The 16,535-nt window shown below is 38.7% G+C and overlaps 1 protein-coding gene across 1 annotated transcript in view; it reads right to left on the reverse strand.

Annotated features, from left to right (window-relative positions):
- Window positions 1-16,535, reverse strand: part of LOC150019987 (alpha-fetoprotein-like) — a 33,013-nt gene that overhangs the window by 2,456 nt on the left and 14,022 nt on the right. Inside the window, 4 exon segments of the mRNA XM_090267384.1 lie at window positions 8,708-8,934; window positions 9,888-10,026; window positions 13,707-13,804; window positions 15,381-15,513. Of these exon segments, the coding sequence (XP_090123510.1) occupies window positions 8,708-8,934; window positions 9,888-10,026; window positions 13,707-13,804; window positions 15,381-15,513 (597 nt within the window).

The raw sequence follows: 16,535 nt of genomic DNA on the forward strand, positions 1-16,535 counted from the left end.
AGATGAAGAGAAGAATGGAGAGCCAGAAATATATTCACACCTATATGGTCAATTAATATTTGACAAAAGAGGCAAGAACATACAATAGGATAAAGACAGTTTATTCAGTTTAGTCAATAAATAGTGTAAGAAAAATTGAACATATGTATGCAAGAATATAAAATTAGACCACCTTATTACATCATATACAAGAATAAACTCAAAATAGATTAAACACCTAAATGTAAGACTTGAAACCATAAAACATCTAGAGAAAAGCATAGGCAGTAAAATTTCTGACATTCCTCTGAACAATAACTTTTCTGATGTCTCTTCTGGCAAGTGCAAATTTAAAAATAAAAACTGAACAAATGGGACTATAACAAGCTAGAGGAAACCATCAACAAAATGAAAACAACCTACTGATTGGAAGAAGATATTCACCACTGATATATTTAATAAGGTGTTAATCCAAAATAACAATCCAATTTAAAGGCAGATTTTGGTAACTGGTGTGACAGCTCTACTTAAGACACAGAGTCAAACAAACACAGGAGTCTGTCAAGATGAGGAGATAGAGAGGTATGGCCCAAAGGAGGGAATGGCTAAAGGGTCCAGTGGGAGAACTAAGCGATGAGGAGATAGCCGACCTAGCAGACACAGAGTTCAAAACACTGGTGGTAAAGATGCTCACAGGCTTGACAGATATGCTTAAGTATGGCAAATGCATAAGGGAAAAATTGAAGGCTATTCTAAATGAAATGAAGGAAAATCCACACAAAACCAATGATGAAGGGAAGGAAACCGGTATTCAAATCAATGATTTGGAACATACGGAAGAAAAAAAAAATAGTCAACCAGTACAGAATGAGGAAACAAGAACTGAAAAAAGTAGAAGGGGCTTAGGAGCCTCTGGGACAACTTTAAATATACCAACATCCAAATCATAGGGGTGCCAGAAGGAGAAGAGGAAAAGCAAAAAATGGAAAGCATATGTGAAAAAATAATGAAGGAAAACTTCTCAAATTTGGTGAAGGAAATAGACATACAAGTCCAGGAAGCACAAAGAGTCCCAAACAAGCTACACCCAAAGAGGACCACACCAAGACACATCATAATTAAAATGCCAAAGGTTCAAGATAAAGAGAAAATCTTAAAAGCAGCAAGAGAAAAGAAGAGACTTACATACAAAGGGTTGCCTATAAGACTGTCAGCTGATTTCTCAGAGGAAACGTGGCAGGCAAGAAGAGACTGGCAGGGAGTATTCAATATGTTGAAAGGCAAGGATCTACAACCAAGATTACTCTATCCAACAAAGCTATCATTTGAATGTAAGAGCAGATGAAGTGCTTCCCAGATGAGGTAAAGCTAAAGGAGTTCATAATCACCAAGCCATTATTATATGAAATGTCTAAGGGACTTACTTGAGAAAAAGAAGGTCAAAATTATGAACATTAAAATGACAACAAACTCCATTCAGAATAGAAGGACAGAGAAAGTGTTTCCAGGACAAAATAAAACTGAAAGAGTTCATTAGATCCAAACCACTGTTATATGAGATGTTAAAGGGACTGGTTTAAAAAAACAGAAGCTAGGGAGATGAAACAAAGGCAAACTAAATAGGCAATGAGAGTGGAAAAGGAACTGTGGGTACGGGAAGCATATTGGGGGGAGGTCAACAGGGAGGGGGAATGGGGAAAGGGAGGGAGATGATATAGGAATTGGGGATCAAGGTAGGAGGAAATGGAATAGACGGAGAGAGGTTGGGAGGAACTGTATGCACAACTAATGGACATAATCTAAAAGGGGGGGACAACTGGAGGGAGGGGGGCCACCGGGTGGGGGGGAGCAGAGGGAAGGGAAATTGGCACAAATGTAATATTTTAATCAATAAAACACATTAAATCTGAAAAAAAATAATAAAATGACAACAAACTCACAACTATCAACAACTGAGTATAAAAAATAAAAACAAAATTTAACTAAGCAAATCAGAATAGGAACAGAATCATAGGTATGGGGAACATTTGGAGAATTATCAACTGGGAGGGGGAAGGGGGAGAAATGGAGAAATGGTATAGGGATTAAGAAGCATAATTGGTTGGTGCAAAATAGGGGGAAGTTAAGAATAATATAGGAAAGAGTGAAGCCAAAGAACTTATATGCATAACCCATGGACATGAACTAAGGGAGGTGGGATTGTTGGAAGGAAGGGGGGAATTGGGCAGAGGGGAGCAAAGGGAAAAAATTGGGACTACTGTAACAACATAATCAATAAAATATACTTTAAAAAAAGAAAGTCCTAGAGGAAAAAAAAAAGATTTCAACATTTCTCTAAAGAGTACATACAGATGACCAATAGATATATGAAAAATTGCTCAGCATCACTAATCACCAGAGAAATGAAAGTTAAAATGACAATGGGACATCACTTCATACCTGCCAGAATGACTACCATCAATAAATCAGCAGACAACTAGTGTTGACAAGGGTGTGGGGATAAGGAAAACTCCATGCTCTGTTGGTGGGAATGCAGGTTGGTGCAGCCACTATGGAAAACAAACAGTATGGAGTTTCCTCAAAAAATTAAAAATTGAATTGCTTTAGGATCCAGTGATTCCATTTCTAGGCATATTTCCAAAGAAATCCAAAACACTAATTTGAAAAAAAATATGTACCCTTATGATCATTACAGCATTATTTACAACAGTCAAACTATGGAAGCAACCCAGATGCCCATCAATAGACAAGTGGGTAAAATAACTGTAGTCCATATACACAAAAGAATATTAAAAAACGATTGAAATCTTACTATTTGCAACATGAATGGACCTAGAGAGTATTATGCTAAGTGAAATAAGACAGAGGAAAGCAAATACCATATGATATTACTTATATGTGGAATCTAAAGAACAAAATATACAAACAAAATTGAAACATACTCATAGACACAGAGAGAGAACTTGTGGTTGCCAGAGGAGAGAGGGGGTTGGGAGACTAGGTGAAAAGGTGAAGGTATTAAGAAGTACAAATTGGTAGTTACAAAATAGTCTTAGGAATGTAAAGTATAGGGAATATAGTAAATAATATTATAGTAACTACAAGGTATATATGGTTCAGGGCGGGATCTGTAAATATTGGGGGAATCACTTTGTAAATTATATGATTATCTAACCACTATGCTGTACACCTGAAACTATTACAGATTAATATTATATGTAAACTGTAATGGAAGATTAAAATTTAGTTATTTTTAAAAGAAAAATGATACATACTTGTAACTAAAGAACTATCTTAAGTATAATTTTATAAAACAATAAAGGAATATATTTACCAGAAAAATAAAGTCCCAAGCCAAACATCCAATAACTCTAATTATCTATGAGCACTAAATAATTAAAATGCCTTATTGTCTCAAAGAAAAGGCAGAAGGTCTCGGAATGAGAATCAGCAGGCATATCAGGATGTCATGTTAGCTTTTTTTGGTACTCCAGATGTAAAGGCTGCTATTTCTACAACTGGGGTCTATGTGCCACTTGGATGCTGGACCCTCCTTGGCCAATAAACAATGTCACATACTTGTCAGAAGCTTGAAGCTGATTAACCTCTCCTGCCCTTTTTAGCTCTCCCTAACTCTGATTTCTCTACTTACCAATCGGATGGCTTTTATTTAAAAATATTTCCCCTGATCCTTTCTATTCTTTTAGTTTACATTTTTAAATTTAACTTTAAATCTTAAATTTTATTTTTAATTCTCAATGACATCAACTTTTTTCAATTTTTTTATTTCTATGGCACTAATCCTTTATTTTCATCACATTTATGCACCATTATTATTTAAAGCACATTCTAGTCTTTATATAGTCTTAAATCTTCACATTTAAACTCAATATGTTTCAAATCAGATTAGAAATTCTTTTACTTTGAACTTCTATGTCCTTTTCATTTCCTCTATCTTATTCCATGACTTCAACTTCTACTTTCCCTTTATTATCTTGCTGAACGTTTTCTTTCCCCTCCAGGAGCCCAGGAGCCCCTTCACTTGTTTTGTGTTTGCACGCACGTGTGTGTGTGTGTGTGTGTGTGTGTGTGTGCATCTGTGTGTGTATCAGAGAGTGAGAGAGAGAGAGAGAACATGCTGCAGTAGCCAGCCAGAAGTATATAGGCGTGAAAACACCGTGGAGAGAGCCCTTAACACTGTACCAAAAAGTTGGAGGACTTTTTTTCCAGTCTGGCCTTTGATTTCCAATACGAATCCATGGAGAATAGTCCAGAAATCTGCATAATAACTGTCTCTATGTTACTATACAGAGAACACAGTGAATTTCCTGGCACAGCGACACTTCCCCATATGTCACACTTTTTATTACCTAGCCCTTACATGAAGAGCTCCGTGTTTGACACGTAACAAGTATTATAACACTTTGGTTAGAATACACTGTCTGCTAGATGTTGACCCAGACTTCTTGGGTGTCTGGGTCAACATCTAGCTCAACAACCTAGCTACTTGTTGCCTGATCTCATACCAGGTCTTCTTCCCTTCACAGCCTCAGTTTCCTCATATATTAAATGGGGTAATAAGGTTACCTAGCTCATAAATTTTGTGGTAAGAATTCAGCGAGCTGACATACATGAAGTGGTGCCTATCTATGCCCAAAGAACAACCTGAAGAGAAAGCAAAGCCTACATTCTAGTGGTAAAATAGATCTCTTCTTGTTTCCACATCAAGCCTGCGTTAAAGAAAGAATGATTAACTAAATGTGCTTTGGGTGCTTATTGGAAAGTTTTAAAGCCTACATTGTGATCAGATTACCTTGGGAAATGAAGAAAGGATTTCAAGAGTCAGCTGACTAATGAATTGCAAATACTGTGATTAAAACAGAACAAGTGGCAACCTTGTTCTTGCTGACCATAAGAATGTGTTTATTGCCAAGGCAACAAACACACTTTGCTTCACTTGGCAAGATAATATTGTTGGACTATATGAGTCTTACAGAGAAGGAAAACTCTGACTCCAAAAAACCTCCACTGCCTTGCGGCATACCTCTTCAGGGGAAAGGCTAAGGGAGTAAACCCCGACAGAAAATCCGGAGCCGGAGTCCCTAAGGCGGTTTGACGTTGTAGTCAACACCGGCAACTCCTGCGGCGCACCTGAAACCGAGCTGTATTGACTCCGTCTTTCCCTTGGACCCTTCAGCTGCGAAGAGAGGGGGGGTCTGCTGCATGGGCAACAGCAGACCCTCCATATCACCCTGCCCAGGCTCTGTAGCTTCAGCTTCACTGGAGAGGACACTCCAGCGTCATCGCAAGATGTCGATTCAACACGGGAGGAGACAGATACCGTGTCACTCCCGAGTCGGACTGCACAGCCATTCTCGGCGGTGCAGATAGACTCTTAAGAAGCTACACCATCGTCTCTCGAGACGGACGGCTGCCGACGACGACGATATGAGTCTTAGAATAAATTAATTAATTAGAAATAAGCTACCACACCAATGCTCTTGTGGGAGAAGGAACAAGGAGGACCAGGGCCTGCTTTTCCTGAGAACAGGATCAGGGGCATGTAAGGAGGGTGGGAAGCATGGTGGGCACTATAAGGGAACTGTCTCACTGACAGAGGTTGGAGGGCATTCAATGCATCCTGCTGATTCAGAGAAATCAGAATTTTACCTTTTGGCTTTTTCTAGAACAGTCACCTTTTGTGGGCCTCTAACATCATATCCATCCACAACAGAATTCATTCCAAGAGAGAATGCCTGGACTATGGGAATATCTTGGCTCTAGGCTCAGGAGTTGGGTAGGGGTGAAGAGATGGATGATTCATGCCACCAAAAAGGACATTTCTTTGTCTGAAGCAGCAAGGAAGTAGACTCTTTTCTAAGACCTGCTAGTAACTGTTCATGTAATCTATCCTGTGGATGCAATAGGGAGAGTTGAGGGAAATGTCACCCACTTGTGAGCTCTTAATCACCTATGCTGTCAGTAGCCAAGGGCAAGAGCAGCTACCCTAGAGTTGTGGGTGCTGCATGTGCTACTTCCAAGGTCAAGCTGGTCATACCTCAATCACCTCAGTCACAGTCAGAAGTCTAAGTCTCCCAGATCACCTGTCACCATACTGATGTTTCCACATGCCTAATCTGACCCATCTCCTGCTCTCTGTCCTCCCTAACTCATCCTCTCTCTCCTTTGTCACTTGAGGCTTTCTCATCAGAAACCTTCCTTATATTTGCAGCCTCTTTTATTAATTTCTCTTTCTTGCTCCATATGAAAACATGGCTCCCCAGAAAACAGCTTCTGTAAGACCTCTCAAGAGGGGCCATCTTTGCTTAAGCTCTACTGACCTTACCACCTAGTTCTCTTTTACTACTTCCAACACACCTCCCCTTCATCCTCTTTTAAAAGTCATAGTTCCTTCAAAGTATGTGTATCAAACTCTAACATCCCCTGTCCCTATTTATTTCTATTACATGTAAGAAGCTTGGCCATGCCCCATCATTTTTGATGGCCTCAGACCCACACTTATATCCTGACATTTATCATTGTCATCATTCATCCTGACATTCATCAACAACTACAGTAATAATTTGCATGTGACAGGCTGATTACAAACATGGGCCCAATTGTCCACCTTACTCTATGTCAATGTCCTTTACCAAATGACTTTCCAAATCTTCTTATCAAGAAGTAAAGTTTATTTCCACACTTCTTTAATATGGGCTGGCCCTGTGACCTGCCTTACAGCAGAGGTGGCATTGCACAGCTCAGAACCTGGGTCTCATGAGGCTTCTACACTTGCCCTTTTTCCCCAGCTACCATATATAGAAGCTTGGGTTAGCTTGCTGGGTTAGCATATGCAGCAGAGATAATCCATGCTCACCAAGGTTGCCAGCCCCCAGCTGATTTAGCAGCTGACCACAGACTTGTGTAAGTACCACTGAGAATGGTTAAAGGCTGACCCAGGTCAACAGACTCATCCAATCCACTCATAGGTGCTTGAGCAATGATAAGTGATGCTGTGTTAAGTTACTACATTTTAGTATAATTTGTTCTGCAGCAAAAGTAACTAGCGTATCATATGAGGAAAGGATGAGGGAAAGGAGATTTGGCAATGGGATGCAATAGCAGGAGGGCAAGAGGATGGACAATAGAGTGGAATGATGAAATATTCTAATACATACTGTGAAAGAAAAATAGAAAAGAGCACTGGATTGAATCCTATTGCTGAGTTTATGCAGAAACCCTTTTTACATAGAACATGCATAGGAAAACCCTGATCAAATAAAAAGATACTGTATTCTATTGTCAACATTTCTGATCAATAGGCTTCAGTATCAGTAACAGCCACTGAATCAGAACAGCACTTTGCAAAGTAATAACTTATATTGATAAAATTTTCTAATTTATAAATATTGTGTATACATTATATATGTTTATATTATATACATAATGTATACACAGAGAGACATACATTTCCATGGTCATATGTAAGTTAAGAAAACATTGCACACCATTCCTTTCTCCTTTCCCAGGAGGTCCATCTGCAGAGTAAGAGTAAAACGACCGTACCTCATCTTCAGTTTGCAGTCAGACAGTAGGGATCTATCTTTATTTAGCTCACAGAATATCTGTAAAGTATTTCTCTCTGTAATGTCAGAAGTAGAGATTTAGTTAGAGGTGACAAGGAAGTAGATTTCTGCTTCAGAAATAAAAAGATGAGCTTTTTAGTTAAGCATATCTAAAGATAAATAGGCTGCTTTTAAGTAAATGGTCTTCCCAGTACTGGAAATATTCATGTAGAAACTGCACAATGTGTTTTAGAAGGCCTTCCTAATCTTGGTGTGCAGGCAATGGATTAATACCTAAATTTCCTTCCATTTTGAGTATTCTTTGGTATTACATGTTCATAGAAAAGATGTACATGGTATTTAAATATTTATTTCCAGTACTGTGAGTTTCTAGTGATATCCTGTTCTCCTATATTGTGAGAGGTTATTACAAAGCCTTATCTAGTACAAGAAACTGTATTACAGAGGCTGGGGAAGTAGGAGAAGGAAATTTAGGATTCAAGGAGTTGAATTCACAGGCATTATTACATTATTACCCAGCTACCAACTACTAGCAAGCCTCTCCAAACCATTCTTTCAAACATATACAACAGTCATTCCTAACAACAGTCGAAGTGGTAGTAAAAGTAATTACATAATAAAAAGTGATACACATCACTCTAAGGAAATGTTCCAAAGAACGTTTCCAGCATACTGGTCCTAAAGAATCTTAGTAGTTTCTATGGCCCAGATGATGCTAAGTTAGAACAAGCTAAAGAGATTATAGAAGAACTCCAACTTCCTTGTTAATGGAAGGTGTACATAATGAGAAGAGCAAAGAAATATAGTACTCCCAAACTTATATGATCATGGAACCTGACTTGTACAAGACCCCTTATAAAATTAATGTCTGAAATTCACATTTTAGGAAAAATATATTAATATCCTTCTCTGTCAATATTTTCTGATCAACAGATATCAAACTCAATAAATGATCCAGTTGCAGGAGCACCCATGATAGCCACAAGTGCAAAGTTGCATAATATTCTCAATTCTACTTGACCTCCAATGTAACATTTAGCTACTCCATCCATTATGCAGTACGTATATCTGTGCCCACTTTATGGTTCTCTATACCTACTCCTTTCTTGGCAGTGAAGAACAAATTTGACAAAGATTCTTACTTTTGCTTTTCAGTTTGTAATTCCTCCTCCTGAGCTTTGCACAAGTCCTCTTTAAGGCTGATAACCTGGTCACAGGATAGAGGTGGAGAAATATAAGTTCCATCGACTTCCAGATCATCAAAGCATAGCTTCCTGAAGGCATAAGAGTCATCACAGCAGTGACCCACACCAGCATTGATGGGCTGTGCCTCATGTCTTCTGCATAAAGTGCCAAGAAGTAGTTTAGCCTTTCCCAAAAGAGAATTAAAATAAGAGCCATTAGGTTTGCCCTTGTTATTTTCTTACCCATAGAAGATGCAATTATATTTAAGTATTCTCAAATTCTAGCTCCTGCTAGTGCAGCCTGGGTTTTACTGTTTGGGAAAAAGGAAAAATGTCAGAAGCAACCTGTTCTGACACTTGTCCTCCCTCTTTCTATCACCCTCAAGTTGAGTTCACCTCATGTATCTCTTCATTTGGCTATTCAGCCATATCCTTTATCATATCCTTTAATCAACTGGTAAACATAAGTAAGTGTTTTCCTGAGTTCTGTGCATCACTCTAGCAAGTTAATTAAACCCTAGAAGGGAGTTGTGGAATCCACTGCTGTATAGCTAATTGGTCAGAAGCACAGGTTACAACCTAGATATAATTACCATCTGAAGAGGGTAGAAGGCAATCTTGTAGAATGGAGTGCTTAACATGTGGTAGCTGATGCTATCTCCAGGTGGATAGTGTTAGGACTGATTTAAATTGCAGGACACCCAGCTGGTGTCTGGTGTCAAAAGTGTTGTGAGTGTAGTAGTAGTGTGAGAGGAAAGAAGAAACAGAGGAGGAAGACTGGTCATTTTTTTCCTATACATTTGATTAGGATGAGTTAGTCTAAAGTCAGCATTATCTTTGAAATTGCTGACAAAGTCACTTTTATTGATTTGAAAATCCAAGAAATAGACCCAGAGGTATGGTCCAGGCAAAGGCCTGTTGAATCTGACATCCTGAATGATAGGGAAATGATAGCCTTAACCCTGTTGCTAATCAAAGTCAATTGGCATGAGCTGAGCTGAAAGAATTTCTCCCAAGGACAGAGTTATTAGGCTTCATTGACGGTTCATAGATGTGTCCACTGACATGAGATTGATTGCTGAAGGTTAGATATTAGAACTTGAAGAACAGACAAACATGAAGTCACAAATGTACTTACCGCATCCTCCATGCAGTGAAACTGTTGCTCATCACTCAAAGGGCAACACTTGGTGGCAGAAGCTGCCATGTTCTTCGTGAACATAACCAACTCTTGAGCAGGTAGTTGTGGGGCTTTCTTAGTATAAAGAACCAGGAGCCTGAAAGAATAATTTCCTCTTACTCCTGGAAATGACTATGTGCCTAAAATTAAGAATTCTAGTTTTTCTCACTATCCAACATTCTTTTTTATTCAAGTTGAACAAGGCATTGAACTGGGTTTAATTCCCTCATTATAGTCCTTGTTCCAGTGGCCCAATGGCTTATTCAATACACCTGGCACTCTCTTCCAATCTCACTCCTTGTAGTGTTAACCATGTTGCCTAGAGAAAGGTTCTTCAAAGAAACACAAACAATGTAGCTTTGGGTGTTTTCTTTCTAGCTTTCATGTGACCTTATTTATGTAGAAGATTAGTACTGCCCCTAATTACACTAGTATTTAGTAAAATCCTATATTTCTATTTGTGCTTACTGAGAAGATTCAGCTATATAGATTTTTTTTTTTTTGCTTTCAATTGGGAACATTTGGAAGAATATCAATCTATTTCCTGCACACTATAGATATGTGTATATTCATAATGCTATCAGACCTCTTCCACAACACGGGAGGGCCCTGCCCTGGTCCAGGACTTGTCAGGACCTTTTCGGTCCTTTCACATGTCAGTCAACCTCCAGGTTCTTGACTCACATAGGAAAAATTTCAAGGACAAGTTGGAGTGAGAACAAAGTAAGGTTTATTCAGGTAGAGAAAAAGAAAGAGGCCCTGGCGCAGGTGCCACTGTGAAAGAAGTAAAAGTACCCATTCTAGTGGATGCAGGCCAACTAACATGTGAGTTGTGCACCTGATCAGTTATTCCTTGGGATGTTATGTGTTTCCAAAGTGGGAGGGTTGTCTCTAAGCCTTGTGGTGCCAAATTCTGATGCCACCTTCTTGTCCTTAATATGGTCCCTTCTGGAAGTGTCAGAGCTTCATCCTCCCCCACCCCCACTCCCACCCCACCCTCTGCTTCTCCTCCTTTATGTGTGGTGTCAATTTTCATTATAATGATGGTATAATGAGCTTTGGGATCATTCTCTGGTTAGTTTAACTCTAGTTTGGATTAGTCTGGCTCTAATTGGTCTTTGTTATCTACCTTCCTGACTATGGTTATTTAAACCATGTGCCCTTAAGCATCATAAGCTAGGGAGGACAGTTTTGTGATTTATCAGCTGGCTGTTAATTGCTCAGCCATATTGGCCATTTGTTCAGCCATTTAGCTCAGTTTCCTTATGCCATTTCCCAGGGAATTTTCCCCATTTCTTACTAACCTGCCTCAGTAACAGTTTTCAACTTGTTTCTGTTAAAACTGTTTCTTTAGAAATAAATCTTGAATAACTTGGTATTGTCACACTGAAGACTTTAGAAATTATTGTCTTCAGGGAAAATTAACCTACAAAATATTTGCTCGACCCTGATCCCTCTTTTTCTACTTATCAAGAATAACTATGATAGCTAATTTGGATGGCTGCAAAATCAGACTTAAATAAACATATGCACAGGCAATTAAGCATTATTAATTGTCTACAATGTGTAGGGATAGGGATTACAGCAAGGATCAGGAAACAGACCCTACTCTTATGGGGCTCACATGCTAGTGGGGGAGATAGATAAGCACGCTTGGCAGAGTGAGAGGAGTACAAAGCGCTGTAGGTGCACATAGGAAGGCTTTGAATCCCATCCCAGGGAAATGACGCAGGTCTCGTGGAAGAAATGACAAGTGAGCTGAGATCTGAACAATAATTAAAAATAGTCAGTTACAGGGGAGTGAAAAGTGGGAGGGGAGCATTTGGGAAGTCATTGAATGGGATTTTTATTTTCTTGATGGGGGTCAGAGGATAGGAAAGAGGAGAAGGAAGAAAGCTTAGTTACAGAATTAGATTTACATTGTTTTTAAGAGAATTATGCTTTCTATATAAAGAATGGCTAGGAGGTGGGCACAAGGCAAAGTGAGTGAAGAAAAATTTGAAGTCCTTTCCAGTAATACAGGTGAGCAAAGGGGTAGCCTGATCTAGGAGAGTGGTGGCGGAAACTGAGGGATATGAAGAGACATTTTAAAGAGGAAGACTCTGCAGACTTGACTTTGAGGACAACAAAATATCAGAGTCAATTATTACATTTATATTATAATGGAGTTGGGGGGAGAATTTAGCTATAACATCCAATGAAACAGTCAACCTAATCCAGTGGTTCTCAGATTGTGATTCCTGGACCAGCAGTATCAGCTCCCCTAGGAACTTGGTAGAAGTGCAGATTTCCAGGCCTCATTTCAGACTTAGGGATCAGAAACACTTGGGGTGGGGGCTATATTTTTACAAGTCCTTCAGGTAATTCTGAATTTTGAGAACCATAGATCTAAACCTTAAACTAGACATTAGCAGCTGAATGCAACATAAAAGGAAAAAAATAATAAACCAAATATTCTCTCTGAAACAAGTATACATTTTTGGGATCATTATTCTGGACATTTAAGATCAATAATATGGGTCACTAGGTCAAAGAGAACTTTTCCTCAATATTCGATTTCTAAATAGACTATTCTAGCATGATTCTAAACAATCCTAAAACTTGGCTTTTGCTTTTTGATATATTAGTCTTTGAAATGCAATGGGATTTACCAGTCTCTCTGGTATTGAAGGAACCCTGGGTTCTTTCATGTTGACACAGTAAAGAATTACAGGTCAGTGAGCCTATCAGCATGCATGTAAAATTTATTAGTGAATGGGAGAGCAAAAGCAAGGGTGGCCAGAGGCCAGGGCAGCAAGCTCACCCTAGGGTGGCCAGAGAGCCAAGAGCCCCCACCCCACCCTCCACCCCCGTGTGGCAAAAGGGCCAAGAGAGTGAGTCCTTTGTTCTGAGGACTTATATGGTTGGCGGGATGGGGTGAAGAAGTTACATATTGATTGACAGATAAACCTGGTGCTAGCTTTCCCAGACTGGGGCTTGAATACCCAATGTTAATGGGTTTCTTTCTTTAGGCCCTATGAGCTCTTTCCTGCCTTTCAAGCCTTGGGATGTTAACACAGTTTCAAAGGCTTCCCTTCCCAGATAGCAGAAATAATACATAGAATTCCAAGGACTTTCCTCCTCCTGTGCTAACATAGTGTTTCTTGTGATGTAGGAACACATGGAAATATTATCAGACCAGGCTCAGGACTGCTGGGTTAGTGGGTGAGACCTGTCTTCCTCTGCTTCTAGCCTCCTCTGTGAAGTTCTTTTTAGATTGCAATGGTGAGGGCCCTGCCTTTATTTTCCCTCTGCTGCTCATTCTACTGTAACATTTACACACAAGAAGTTGTGCGTGTTCCCTATGGCAAATGACTAGGGTATCTGTTTATCTCTACTCTCAGTGGTGAAAATACTAAATTTGCTATATGGGACCTAATCTGAAAGCAACAAGAGGACCTTACATTAGATCTCTGTTCCAGTTTTGACTCAAAATTGCAGGCAAAGCCCTGACCTAAATGTCCAGGTATGTGGGAGGAGGCCCGTGTGAGATTTCAGGAAGGCAGCCAGAACCTGCTTGGCTCCCTAACCTCCAGGCATTCACTGAAATCTGGAATCTGGCCTGGAAAACAGTGTAAAAGCATCCAAAGTCATGTGGACATCTATTTTATCAAGATAAGGATAGCTAGGCCTCTGAGATTTTAAGGGTGGATGTAGACTCTCAGCAACTCTCAGCATCAGGAATTAACAAAAACTCACTAAACAAATATAAATCTGGACAAGATCTTACAAGCATACCTGTCATGGAAGTTACTATCTCCTAATTTCTCACGTAAATCACAGTGATTTTTAACATGCTCATGGTTTTCACGAACCACTCTTTGGAACAGCTCTTTCTGGAAAATAAAGATAATTAGTGTTTATCTACCATCGCAACAATATATCTTGAAATAAGATTGAAAAAATATCTTCTGTAAGAGTTTAATGTAGCTGTTTTCCTGCACCCAGGGTTTTATTTACTTACTGAGTTAACGAATCTTGAAAGACACATTATGCTAAAACATGAATGGCCATGTATTTATGGAGAAAAAAGTGGGACAGCAAGATTGATATTCAGTTTCTTGTGATAAAAACTCATTTGGGGTAAAATGGCATATTTTATAAGCATAAGGCAAATCATTCATCAAGCCAAAGAAAGATCATTAAAGGTAGTTTATAGATCTAAGTTTGATGAGTCAGTATGTATATGTTGGTTATTTTTAATAATACCACCTTTGACATAAATAACAAATAGAGAAATAAAGATATAGGTGTAAAAATATAGATTTGTAGTAAGAACTCACAGTGTAATAAAAACATGTACCAGCCTTGACTATAGTAAAACATTTCACAAATACACATTGAATGAATCAAATTGAATTTTAAGAGCTAACACAAATTCAAAGAGTTCTTGAACCACACAATAAATCCCAGTGGGAAGATGTAGGTGACCTTCCAGGTTTAGCACTTTGGCATGAGCACCAAACCCACTCCACCTGGTCCTAATAAGCAGCTTTTGTTATAGGGAATATTTTACCAGACGTGCAAACTGCTTGCCTGTATTAACCCCTAGCCCTGTCCTTCCTGCCTGTGTGATGTTGCACAAGTCCTTTGAACCTTCTGAAACTCAATACCCTTATCTATAAAGTGTTGTTATTCTGGAATTACCTATGTTACCAAGCTGTTATGAGGAACAAATGGAACACTGGTTGTAAATTTGCTTTGTTAATGCTAAACATCCTTTAAGATGCCATTATAGTAATGATTATTGTGGAGGTCTGCTGGTGATGCCATGAGTGTGCTAACCCATAGGTAACTAAATCACCTTCACTTATGCTTCCCTCTGGGAACAGGAGGATGCTAGATGTACCTTCCTGAGCCCAGACAGGTCAAGATAGTCTCTTCACCCTGCACCCCTACCTCACCCCAATCTCTATAAATATGTAAGCAATTGGTTTGAATAAGAAAGTCCAGAGAAACCTGGTTCCTGGTAACCCAGGAATAACCAATCATCCAGTCAGATTTTAAGGCCACCTGTATTTTTTATGTCAAATGCATAGCAGGAGCTGCTGCCTGTGAACGATATGATTTCTGGTCTGAAATAGGGACAGTTTTCAGGCCTGCATGGTAGAAGCAGTCAACCATCCCATACCCTAACAGGCTATGCTGTCATACACACTGTGCTACGCAGACATTCACTTTGAAAAGGAAATAGCACAACGAAGCTTCAGTGAAGCACAGTGTCTATGACAGTGATTTGCAGAGAGTTACTGGCCTTTGGTTTAGATGGCAATAATTCAGGCTATAGGGATGCGATTAGCAAGGGCATGCATAATCATCTTACCAAAGGATGACACTGCTAACAGCACTATGATTTTTCCTATGTTAGTAACCACTTACAAGTTAACAGGTTAAAAATAAAAAAGCATTTACCCCGTGGCTATAGCATTCCAGAGGATTTTCTAATTTACAGCATTTTTCCAATAAATTTTGATATACTGTTTCCACTCTTAAAATCACTGGAACCGCCAACTTTGGATGTCCTCTTGAATATTCATAAAGAAACCTGTACCCATATGAAACATATTTAAAAGTAAACAGTAAAATCCAAAGGCTATGAGTTTTCTTTCAAAAGCCAATTATAATTATGAACTTTATTTAATATTTTAACTGACCTTAAGGCATTTAGAAGCCTTGGGAGGCTGTCAGGGTGGTTTTATTGACTACATGTTGAGATAAAGAAACCAAATCAATAAAATTTTGTGATTTTTCTAAAACTACTCAGTAGTGAGTGGCAGATCCAGAACTTAAACCTAAAATATACTGATTAGCTGATAGTTCCTGGCTCAGGAGCCCTACTTACTTTTACTAGAAATTAATTTTAAGTATTTGGGTGAGAACATACTTTTCTCAATGATCTTTGAGTCTACAATTAATAAGCATTAAAATCCATTTGAAAGAAAATGCTAGCTAGGTATTAAATCACCATCTTCCCCTCTTTTCCATACATAACTTCAAGTATGAGTAGTTCATGCGTAATCTACACGTTCTTCTGGGTTACAAGAAAGGAAATTTATAGACTCTAGAATATTTTCAAAGGAATCATAGAATCACAGAGGGCATCCTAGAAGTCATCTTATCCATCTATCTTAATTTACAGTTGGAACACAAAAGCCTGAAGAAATTTAGGGCTTGACTTGCATTCCAAAACTTACATGTGACAAAGCTAGACTGGAACTCAAGTCTAATGTGAATTCCACTAGAAAGATGTGCCTATCAACATTTTCAGTACCAAATACATGTTTAGGAATAAAAGGCTTCAGAAAGTTACATTTACTTTTTAAGCAAGCATCAAATGTAATTTCAGAAATATAGCTACAGCCATTGTACAAAGAACTTTAAAGAAAACTCAAATTCTTATACTTTGTTAGAATTTAGTTGCTCCAGATAATGCTTCACAAGGTGACTTTAGAAGTATTTCAATTCTACAGAAATATTATCTTTTATTATATATTGAACTCAGTTTGTCTTATACACAAATTAATAGCTACTTCTGAATGGACACCAGGTATTAGTATTCTATCCATA

Source organism: Furipterus horrens, unplaced genomic scaffold (assembly GCF_987537825.1).
Source record: "Furipterus horrens unplaced genomic scaffold, mFurHor1.1.pri manual_scaffold_2, whole genome shotgun sequence".
Lineage (NCBI taxonomy): Eukaryota > Metazoa > Chordata > Mammalia > Chiroptera > Furipteridae > Furipterus > Furipterus horrens.